General features: G+C 40.7%; 1 protein-coding gene across 1 annotated transcript in view; it reads left to right on the top strand.

The window, feature by feature from the left end:
• Positions 1-11,434, top strand: part of SLC30A4 (solute carrier family 30 member 4) — a 12,548-nt gene extending 1,114 nt beyond the window's left edge. The window contains exons 2-8 of the mRNA XM_026045814.1: positions 4-115; positions 4,619-4,765; positions 8,623-8,776; positions 8,981-9,194; positions 9,327-9,432; positions 10,486-10,620; positions 11,280-11,434. Of these exons, the coding sequence (XP_025901599.1) occupies positions 4-115; positions 4,619-4,765; positions 8,623-8,776; positions 8,981-9,194; positions 9,327-9,432; positions 10,486-10,620; positions 11,280-11,434 (1,023 nt within the window). The remainder of the gene's footprint in view (positions 1-3; positions 116-4,618; positions 4,766-8,622; positions 8,777-8,980; positions 9,195-9,326; positions 9,433-10,485; positions 10,621-11,279) is intronic.
• The last annotated feature ends 682 nt before the right edge of the window (positions 11,435-12,116 follow it).

Raw genomic sequence — 12,116 nt, 5'->3', positions numbered from 1 at the left:
GAGCCGTGCGGCGCCTGCGCCCGGCGGCGGGAGGGCGCCCGGCTGCGGCGCGTCAAGCGGCGCCTCGCGCTCGCCGCCGCCCTCTACCTGCTCTTCATGGCCGGCGAGCTCGTGGGTGAGTGGGAACGGGAGCGGGGCTGCCCTCGCCTCGTGTGCACATCTATACACATCTATACATAGAATTCTTCTTTGTAAGCTGCTTTTCATGAGGGGCGAGCACAGCCTAGCCTAAACAAATATGGATATTTCCAGCATTAGCACTTTCTAATTACTGCAGGGCAGTAGAGGAGTGCTGGCCCGGGGGCGCGTGGCGCCTGAGGCGACGCTGGGTAGGAGCCAAGGAGTGTTTTGGGGTGCGTGACGGGTGCGCCGCGCTGCGGCCTGGCGGGTGTCTCCATCCTCAGGCAGCAGGTACCACCGCGCGCGGTTTCCTCCTGCAACCGCAAACACAAACTCTAGAGCTGTAAGTGGTAACATCCCGTCAAGCAGCCGCCCTTGGACAGCCTGCCGGTTCCCGCCGTGCCCGGTACTGGCTCATGCTCTACACGGGCGGCTGTCAACCCCCTGGTATTCTTAGGTGTTGTAGCAGGAAGCTTTAAAGGACCTGTTGCTTTAGTTTACCTCAATGGCAGGATTTAATTCAATTTGTTGTGGGTTTTGTTTGTTAGTACTTGGATGAAGTGTGTAGGATTTGACCTGGAAGTTTGTTCCTGTATAAAGATTCAGTTAGTGAAGAGCAAATCTGGTGGTCAAGTTGAGCTTTTATCACTTCCCTTTCAAGCCCTGCTACTACCAGCTATCCAGGCTCAAGAGGATCTGTATTTATGTATGAAACAAGACTTCATTTAATAGGCTGCAGTGGCAAAGGCTTGAAGTAAAATCTAAAGTTAAAAGCACCTTGGATGTGTAGGCGAGCTATTCAAAGTTAYGCCTTCCCCATTATCTAATGATTTTTAAGTGTAGCATTCATCTTCTTTGACTCTTTGTTCGTTATTGTCCTGTTACCATCTGTAATCTGGATATGTCTGTGAACATTAGTGTGGACACTGGGTGTTCCTCACCTTCCCAAAGAACCTGTAAGCTCTGTCCTCCTCTTTCCCCTGATAGCAAGGAGTGGGGAGGGAGTGTTAGATCGAGCCAGGACATCACTGTATTAGTCATTAGACATTCAGGCAGGTGGAGACCAGCCTTGCCAGCAGTTGTGCCAATCAATCACTTTTAAATTGCTTTCATTTTACCATAGAAGTGTATGTCAGAGAATTTATTGGCCGTAATTTTCTAGAGAAAAAGAAATCAAGTTCCTTTTTTTTTTTTTTTTTTCTTCTGATGAAGTGGTCTCGCATCTCTTATCCCATTGCTGCTATGAATGCAGCTACAGTATAAATAAGGGCCAAAACTATGATCTGGGTGTAAATAATACAGTTTGTTGCACGTACATGGGAAAAAAAAATACAACGTTCAGGTCTAGTTTCAGAGARTGACTTTATTTGCACCATGGTTTTATCTGGGGCCTTTTTTCAAGAACATAGGGTGATGGAAAATAGTGTTTTTGTCCTTCACAATCTTCCTTTGAGTGTGTGGTTGGTTAGTCATTAACAGCATTTCCACAGTATGTTATCTATTCATTGATAAGGCACTTGGCCCCCGACCTGTTGCGGAGATCAGCTTAAATGCCTCGGTTGGCCCTTCTCTGCCTSTCTTTTTTTTCTGTCCGAGATCTTGGTTCATCTTGAACTTGAGCAAATTTGGCAAAGTTTGTAGCGTCTGACCTCAAGCGTAGACGTCCTTTATCATTAGGATGGTTTAGTTAGACTGTATTCATATCGGGGCCCTGACRTGTGCTGAATTTAATCCATCTGAAGGGCTACTTACCAGGCAGTACTGCTGAGCTCTTCACAACTTGATGCTGAAGTCGCTGAGACTGTATCTGTACCAGGGTTCCTGACTTGCTTCGTGCTATTGCACGCCCCCTCTTAGCTAGTAGTGGGAGAGCACTGGAAATAAAATGTGTTGAGGGTAAAAATATTCCTTTACCAGTGTTGCATCACCATTGCTTCTCTCTTGCAGCTCCAGCCAGGGGGGTTGATGTGGCTGTGCAAAGTGTTAGTACTCGTGATACGCGTGGGCTCACAGGAATGAGGTCTGCGTGTGCTGGACCAGCCTGCTGGCATCATTTGGGGCTTGAGGCTTAAGGAACTAAAGGGTGCAGGTCCATAAAATACCTAACTCCCACAGAAATAAACAGGAATTAGCTCTCTCGGTGTTCTTGTGGATTTTGACCAGAATGCCTTGTCCTAGGACATGTAATCAGCAGTGGAACAAGTAATTAAAGATGGACCTCAAGTCGTGGATCACTGCCCTTCTTCTTTAATTTATTGCACTGTGTTTGGTCCCATCATATCAGATTTTGGAATATTTTGAATAAATCCATTCTGTGATCCTTGACAGATTTGAGTTTCTGAGGAGAAGGCAGAAGACCCTATCAGACAATTAAATTCTTCAATAAAAACCTTTCTGCTATCTGTTACTGATGTCAAGGTGAATGAAGTTCTGGTTCAGTAGCCAAGCTTTGTGAAATCTTGATTGGCATTTTCTTTTCTTTCCGAAGGACAGCCGGGCTCATTAACCAAGCCCACCTAAGTATTAAATTTGCTGAACAGTCTACGTCAAAGTCAGATAAGATAACGGCTTGCATTTTATGGGAACGTTTTGGTTAGCTTTTCCGGCCAGGGTTTTGATGTGTTCAGATATGTTCAGAGATTCCTATTTGATCGTTCAGAAGGAGAACTGCTGTCCTTAATGGGTCAGGGATAACAGTGGTGAGCCATCAGGACATCTATTTGTAAGGGCTGTAGATAATTATTATCTTTTTCCCAAATTGCCACTCAAGTTTAAACTTTCCTCAGGCAGTTTCTTCCAAGCAAGCAAGAAGTACACCTGGAAACTGAGAACTTTTCCTTTCAGAATTTCATTCTATTTCAAATCCGTTTCATTTTCTTAAGCCYCATATTACCTTAAAATTAACTACAGTATTTGAAATTCTTCTTTATATTTTTATTTTTACAGATATCTTAAGGAGAAACAAACTGAAATGAAATTGTTTGATCTTGGACTGAAGCGACTCAAAATATAATCTATGTGTATTAACAGCATTCTTTAAATGATCACACACTTACACTGCTGAACTGAATGTCCATAGACATGAATTAATTCTTCCATGTTGACTCTAAAACAGACTGAATTTCCCATCTCTTTTTCTGAAATTATGGGAAAATACAAATTAATKCAGGAAGAAAAGGTGTAACTCATTTCATGCTAAAAGATGCTGAATTGCTAAAGCTTAAGCTGTAGCTCATCTTTGAACGGCARTGACCTCTGGAAAATTTCAGCCTCCATGAATTGAAGTAGAAAGTTACGATCAACTAAAGGGAAGCGGGGAAAGGAGCTAGGGTGGAATAAGGTGCTTTGTCTTCAATAGTTAGTGGCCGTGCAAGCTACTGCCACAGCACTCTGCCATGCACTTGTGCACGAGGAGAGTGTAGCTCTGTCTGCAGGTGTGTGTGTACAGCCAGGTACATACASATACACACACATATACAAACACACACCTTTTCTGACTGATCTTSAGAGCAATCAGCCGGTTGTGAATTTCCCTTTTCTGTTTCCTCACGCTTTACCTGTGAATTTTCAGTACACAAAGCTATCTCGAGCCTGCAGTGTTAGCTGGAGCCGCAGGCCTGCCAAATGTCACGCCAGCTGTGTGCTCTGCTCGGTGGGACCTGCAGGTTCAATGACAACCTCAAGGTGAAAGGAGGAACTAAGTCATTGCAAACTGCCTCTGAAGATGTAATCTTCTGTGAGGAGATGGGCTTGCCTTCCTGCGTATGGAAKACAAGACAGTCTGCCCTTGATTCCCCAACTGGATAAGAAATAACTTGAGAGGCACATCAATGAGATCTCTCTTGCCCATCCCACAGTAACATTGGCAACTGAATCAGAATGAAGATTTTAACCTTTGATCTGAGGTTATTTGTCTMTACACAGCTCGTAATTGTGAGAAAAAAATACGTTAGTGAGTAACAAAGCAAGAAGCCCTGCAAGTGAAAGTTGCTGTCTCCAGTAGAGACAGGCAGAAGTTATACAGCCCTGCCAGGAYGGGGAGTGATGACACTTAAAAGATAGTGCAGTAAAAATAAAAGAGAGGGCATGGTGAATGTCATTGCTTTTGAGTCACTGGATCTCTGTCCTTGTTCTATAGTGACAAAAGATTTAGTAGTCATAGCTTAATGGAAGGATCAGCTGATGAAACACACTATTCAGAGAAAAGATGTTAAACTGTTTGATCTGATCTTGCAAGCTGTATGAAACAAATAGTCTCCATGGRTTTGCAGGGAAGAATCCTTTCTCTTCTGTTGCTGTAACAGAGGGCACACTTCACCATGTTTGTAACTGCAGCAGGTTTAAATTCCAGCACAGCATTTTGATTCTAAAGGGGCAAAGTGTCCAGGTTTGTAAGAAGTACTCTCATGTGTTTAATGCAGCGCTTTGAAAGTAAGTATCTATAAGCTGTGCCATTATCATTACTAGCACGTCCTGACTTTTCCAATTTTATTTTCAGGTGGATATGTTGCCAACAGTCTAGCAATTATGACAGATGCACTTCATATGTTAACTGACCTTAGTGGAATTATTTTGACTCTACTTGCTCTCTGGCTGTCTGCAAAGTCTCCCACAAAGAAGTTCACCTTTGGATTTCATCGCTTAGGTATGTTTTTACTATTGACACAGTATTTTACTACCAGTTTTTACTATTAACGCAGTATTTGAAGCAACAACTATAAAGAACACTGAATTCTAGAGAAATGAATATGGGAAGAAGAGCAATAACAAATCCAGGGCTAAAAAATTCTGTAGAGTGTAATATTGTAGCATAGCTCTGTCCCGTGAGAAATCTCTAAGTTCGTATCTGTGGCACTCCTAGAAACATATAGGGGAGGTCAGAATGTCCCATGCTGTGTAATACAGTAAGGTACTTAACTGGCTCTGTAAAACAGATAGAGACAGAAAAATGAATTAAACCTTGGAAGGGTATTTTCAGGGTTCATTACTTCATATTTGCAAATAWAAGATGATAAAGGTGATTTCAGGTAGCTGATTACTGTACAAGGTATTAATAATAATTCATAATATACAGTAGCATATCTTCTAGATATCTTTTCAAGACCTTCGTCATGTTTCATGAAATAGATCCATTTTTTAATCTCTCCTCTCTATGTTCTATAACATATATATTTAAGATAATTTCAACTTTTGGTGTAGTCAGTGTTTGCAATTCTTACTTTGGCTGCTAGAACAGCAATATAATTCWACAGTTCCATCACTCCTGGTCATATGTCATCAGTTAGTCACTAGTGCATGAATGCCTGACTCTGTACACTAGCAAAGATCCTTGAGGCTTTAGCACAAGTGGATTAACAATGCCAGCATTTCCCATTACAAACTTTTCTTTCAAGAAGTTTTAATTTTGTRGCAGGAGTTCCCCTTAATACTGAAACCTGACCTTGGAAGTATGCCCCTGGCATCTGCTCATATCCTCCACAAGGATGTTTGGTAGCATTTAGACATAGTAAGTCGACTTAGCCTTATTTTAAAATAATTTTATGGTGTTGTGCATGTCTGTTATAACCTCTGAAAAACAATTAGCATGCAGAATGAGCATGATGTCCTAAATTAAAACAGGAAGCTTCAGCAATTAATTTTAAGAGAACCTAGTTAGCCATCAAAATCTTACTGAATTATGGAAGTGTTCACTGTCTTTTCAATTAATTAATTCAAGGGATCTATAGCACTTTACAAACATGAATCCTTGATGATTCTTGTCACCCCAGTTTATCGTTTTTCCGTTCTATTGCCAAAAAACAACACTGGCCAGGCTGATGCAGTGGTGGTCGGTGGGATAACACATATGTCTTGTCCATATGGCCCATCACCTCCTCTATCGTGAGGAGAGCTACTCACCCCTGCAGCAGTTACTCCTGCCTTTCTGCTGCCCAGTGACAACATGTGGTCAAACACTGGCACAGTTGCCCAGAGAGGTAGTAGAGTCTCCGTTCTTGGAAGTCCTCAAAACTCAGATGGACRCAGTTGTGAGCAACGTGCTCTGCTTGCTGCTGTTTCGAGCAGGCAGCTGGACCAGGCAGTCTCTGGCAGTACCTCCCCTATAAGCAGTAGGGCCCGGCTCTGTTGGAGGAAAGGAACTAGAGGTCTACCTTGCAGGAGACCCCAAAACTTAGGTCTGGGATTTGCAAGTCCTGAAGATGAGCTGATTCAAAGTGCCCACACATAGTTTTCAGAAGCCACATCTGTGAGATTAATTTGCCCGACTGGAACATTGTGGCCTGAGAGCACAGTTTTACACATCAGTGAATGCTGGCAATGGAACAAAGCTGCTTCTATGCTGGATCTTTGCTGTAGCATGTTTTCCCAAATATTCTATACTCTAAGAAGCTTGTSAGCAAATAATTCAGGTTTGTCAATAGCCTATATTTTGTGAGAGAGATAACAAAACATGACAGAGTGTTAAAATTTGGGTACAGATTGAGCATCTGTCACAGAAAAAAATAGGAACATTTGTTCAAAGCTAGGAATGTGTACAAGAACTATCTCATGGCTGACCTGCTTTGCATTAAATTTTAAGGTAACCTATAGATAGAGTGAGCATGAAAATTTTATAATGAACAATGTTTCCAATGCTTATTGCCATTTTTGTTTGCAGAACCATAAAGTGGTTTCCATTACCATATGCATGGTAATAACAACACAACAGACCTATTGGTTATCTGGTCAAATTTAGAGAAAATTTTATCAATTGGAATTCTCTTTGAATGCATACTGTGTTTGGTCATTCTTTGGTTGTACTCTTATTTTCAGTGGTAAAAAGGAAGCTGACAGATTCAGGAATGGGTTMGAAAAGTGAAGATGAAACACTGGAAATTACAGCCTTGTTCAAAAAAGGCTATACTATTGAAGCCAAAAATAGTTCTGTTTCACCAAGTGGAGATATCTCCTTTTCAGCAAGATACGGAGCAGATTTAAGCACAGATACAGAACCTGGCATCTTTCCATTTCTGCAGAGGCAGCGTTAGTAATGACAGACTCACTCAGGCCAGGGCATAGTTAATTTCAAAAGAAGTGAAAGAAGCACAAATCTAGTATGCCAACAGGACAGAGACTTTGTGAAAGCTACTGTGATTGTATAACTTAAAAAAGAAGCTAGAGAACTTCCAATAAATGCGTTTAAGGTGGTTGTTCTGAATAATCTGCTTCTTTATAAGGAATGCTACTGCTTGCATGGATGATTCCAGGATTTTCGTATCGCTGTGAAATCATCGGAGGTTGTGACAGTTGCTTTTCAGAGCCTTGTTACTGCCTGGCAGAGCTCATGCTCATCCTGGCATTGACACACTACCAAACAGCTCAGTGTGTTGGCGTGAATTTCTCCGCCTGTAATGATATTAAAATGCAGCCTATGGACCAAGTGATTTTGGTGATATTAAAATGGTTTTTATAACTGCATGTTCTTTTSTATCTACAATATTCAATAAATTAAAAGTAGACAGTGCTTTTCTGCAACTATCACCTCCTGCAATAATGAAAGCTGTACTAGACAGTGACAAATCCAGAACAGGAGGAGGATTGAGGCATGTCTCGGATCAAAAGTCTCCAAATACAGCCCCATTTAGCTCACGCCAGAACAGCAGGAGCCTTTGGGGGAATCATAACCACTGTTCACAGCTACAAAAGGCAGCTGAAGGTGCAGGGCAATGAGGCAGCCAAAGTTTTTGTTCAGTCTCTTATTTTCTCTTTATTTTGATGTACTTGCCATCTTGAAAGCCCTGCTGGTAAGAGAAGATTACTAGACTGAAAAACTCAAACTTAACAATATCCTTTATGAAAAAAAAAAAAAAGAAAAATTTGGTAACCGTCAGATAACATTAGAACAGTATATCAGAACAATACAGGGACTTAYATTAAATGATGATTCATAGCTGAAACGTTCAGTAGATAATGTGTATATACACGTCAGGTGTCTGAGTATTAATGTGTGGTGAATTTGCATTGTTGAGTGCATTAATCTTTTTATAACTTCTTCTTCATTCTAAACAGTAAAGAATACATAAAAATCATCGCTATCCAGCTTAATATTGTGGACAATTGAAACAAAACTTTCTCTGGTTTGTAGGTGGGCTGGTGATGGTTCAGATGTGGATCTTCCTTTCCCCAGGACAGGACTTTGTGACTTTGTGACTTCTCAGGCAGAAGTTTCAGGTAGTCTGATGAAGTCACAGTCGTCGTCTGTGCAGAAATTTTAGTTTAATCAGGGAGAACATCATATGAAGCATAAACTGACAGGAGAACACGGAGGAGTTGATTACCATGAACTACTCCTTTTGTTAATCCTGTTTTCTAAATCTAAATTACYGCACAACTTATTAGTGTTTTAATAAGCATAAAATAGTGTTGAAATAAGGCTCTTATAAAGGTCCACCTTATAAACATATTACTAATAGAAAATAGATCTGAGACTYGCTTTTGTAATGCCGTTTCCTTTTCTGTTTGCAGAAGTTTTATCAGCCATCATTAGTGTATTGCTGGTGTATATACTTATGGCATTCCTCTTGTATGAAGCTGTTCAAAGAACTATCCATATGGACTATGAAATAAATGGCGATATCATGCTGATTACAGCAGCTGTTGGTGTTGCAGTTAACTTGATGTAAGATCTCTTTTTCTCCCCATTAATACTCATATTCTGTGTTAATTTATTCATGACCTGTAACTTCCTTATCGGATGACTTTTTTTTGGACTTCCTCCTTCTCATAAAATAAGGGAATGACAATGTATTTTCTCCATTATTTTGATGAAGCAAAAAGGGAACCATAGAACCTGCTTCTTGGAGTGTTTTCCTTTCATTTTCAGAATGGGTTTTTTGCTGAACCAGTCTGGCCACCTCCACTCCCATTCGCAGCCGCACTCCCACGTTCCGCAGCTGAATTCTCCTAGCACAGCCCAGAGCAGCGGCCACGGCCACGGCCACAGCAGCCTGGCCGTGAGAGCAGCGTTTGTCCATGCCCTGGGAGACTTGGTGCAAAGCATCGGTGTTCTCGTGGCTGCATACATCATCCGCTTCAAGGTAAGGAAGGGCCAGTCTTTGAGGGAGGGTGGAACTTTTTATTTCAACTCCAATGATTACATTAAAAAGAGTGTTGTAAGTGATAAGAATTTCTATAGTATTTTGTGACATTCTGTTGGAACTTCCTTGCAGCCAGAGTACAAGATTGCTGATCCTATATGTACTTATGTATTCTCCCTACTGGTTGTTTTGACAACAGTCCGAATTCTGTGTGACACAGGAGTCATTATTCTGGAAGGTAAGGTCTGTGTGCAGTCTGCAGTACTACGTGTCAAATAACAGTGAGGAATGATGCTTTTTTTTTTTTTTTTTTTTGACAAGATGATAACTATCTATCAATATGGGTTGTGTCTCCAGTCTTTTGGTTCCTGAGAGCTGATGTAAGTTGCAGCAGTCTTTAGGTTTCTTTGACCTTTGCCAGAGTAGCAGAAATCTTAGCTGTGCTCACAGGTAACTCAGAATCCAGAGAAGGTAAAATTGGAAAGTACAGAACTTTCTCATGTCTCTGCATTGGACATCAGCTGGGCTCAGTGAACCTTTGCCCAGGCTCAGGTCTACATTTTCACATTAACTTATATGTAAGTGAATGAGAATGTGTGTAAAAGGAGGCAGCAAATCTAGGCCAAGTGGGTGGACATTGATGCCTGTCCTGCTCGCCGCTTTCCAGCAACTCCTGCTCTATTACCTCTGTAGTTTCTCCTGTAGTAACAGCAGTAGAAGCACAAGTCAAGAATGGTGTTCAAGGTGAGATGGGGAGGGTGCTGAACATAAGCTGAATAATCTTACCCCTTGTGGAGAGGTAGGGAGAAAAATGCCAGCAACATTCTTTGCATTATTTTGACTAGCAAGTCCACTATTGCTGCTTAATTGAGTACTTCTAAAGAAAGTCCTGGTTCGGACCTGCCCCTTCCTATGTGTCTCATGTGACAGTATTGTCTTCTGCAATCCAGGACCTCAAAATCATCAATGGCCAGTGCTTTTCTTGTCATTTAGGAAAAACAACAACAGCAATAAACAGAAATGCACTCAGAAGACAAAAACAGTGAAATGCTTAAGAAATCTCCAGGGCAGCAACTGAGATGTAGCCAAAGAAAACAAATATGACAGATTAATCGTGTATCAAATTCCAGATGTTTGACTTATAGCTGTTTGCCAGTTATTAATCCCTTCAAATTTAGCACAAACTATAAAATCTCTTGGCTTCTTAAGATGTGCCAGGGCATCTTATTTTGAAGACCAGTGAGTGTTTGCAGAAAACAAAATTAATTTTACCTCTTATCTGGTATCACAGGAGTTCCGAGACATTTGAATGTGGATCGTATTAAGGAAGATTTGATGAAAATTGAAGATGTTTATTCTATAGAAGATTTAAATATCTGGTCTCTCACTGCAGGAAAAACAACTGCCATAGTCCACTTGCAATTAGGTAAGGTGCTGTACAACACAATTCCAGGTTAAGATCAAGTATAGAAAAACTCTGATTTTCTCTTCATATTGTTGTTAAGTAAATCCAGGAAGCCTAATTCTGGGAAAAAATATCTACTAACTTGGCTTTTTCACAGCAAAAGCCCTTGCTCCAGTCTTTTGTTGTGAAGGACAAAGTTTAAGTGGAAATAGTGCAAGGAGAATATCCATTCATGCTTAAACATCTAGTATAGATTCTTTGGGTGGAAAAAAAGCATTTTTTCTTGGAAAATCCTTACGTTGTTTTGGGAAAGATAGAGTTCTGAACTAGTTTTTGAAACAGTGTGAACATTAGTATTGTGTTTTGTCAAAACTGACTGTTTTATACACCTCATGCAGTGCAGGAATATTCTTAGTAAGAAAGTTTAACTGTTTTTGATTTACTAGTTTCACAGTTTTATCGAAATACAATTCCAGTTTTAATGACAGGATAGAGGCCTWAAGGTATAAGATAATATATGTAATACATATTGACCATAGTACAATATTAAATTAATAAAAATCATCAGTGTCAAAAAAGATTATTGCATCTGGTGAGACTGCATAATAAATGTGAGAACAACTGAACTGACAAGTTGCTAGAGGATTTAATCGTGTTTATTATTTTATTGATTTTTCCAGTTCCTGGTAGTTCATCTAAATGGGAGGAAGTTCAGTCCAAGGCCAGACAGCTGCTGCTGAACACGTTTGGGATGTATAGATGCTCTGTCCAGCTTCAGAGTTACAAACAGGAAACGAACAAAACCTGTGCAAGTTGTCAGAGTTCTAGTGCCTAATTTCATATGTTTTGGGAACTGCTGCCTTATTCTTTACCTTGTAGTCAAAGACTGAGAGCAATAAATGAAAGAGGAAAATGATTAAATAGAACCCTTAACATGTGGATTTGTATCACATAACATGCAGCAGGGAAGAACTGGTGCTGCAAAAAGTGCAGTAGTTGCCCTACAGAATGTGTATTTAACTCTCTCCTTTGTACTGATTTATTCAATTTGTTCTGATTTTGAGACAAAGTTGTTTGAAGATTATTGTTTACAGACCGCAACATGGCTCTGCAGATACCTCACAAGCCACAGATCAAGGTTGTCCTTGGATAGGTGTGGACCACCAAGTACCTGCACTCCGAGTGGAGCTTCGAGTGTTCAGTATTTCAATTACAGTCTGTAATGCTGATCATGCCAGGGTTGCACAGTACATCACGATCCCTGAATTCMTTATACAGTGTTTTTTGCAATAGTCATTTTCATGCAGTATCTTAAGCTTTGATGCATACAGTGATAGTCGATTTTTTTTATAAAATTGTCTCCTCAGAAACATTGCAAAACACAGTTTATTGTACCCAGAGCAGAAACTTAGCTTTAATCTGGGCATTGAGAGATGCAGCTAGGCCGATCCCTGCGCAAGCTGCCGGTGTTAACTAGAGACTCAAAATGAGACCCAAAGTGTTTCAAGTGATCAGTT

Source organism: Nothoprocta perdicaria, unplaced genomic scaffold, assembly GCF_003342845.1.
Source record: "Nothoprocta perdicaria isolate Ctin4 unplaced genomic scaffold, notPer1 scaffold_41, whole genome shotgun sequence".
NCBI classification, from domain to species: Eukaryota; Metazoa; Chordata; class Aves; order Tinamiformes; family Tinamidae; genus Nothoprocta; species Nothoprocta perdicaria.
Note: the sequence above shows the minus strand (reverse complement) of the source record. Positions and strands in the feature narration are given on the sequence as shown.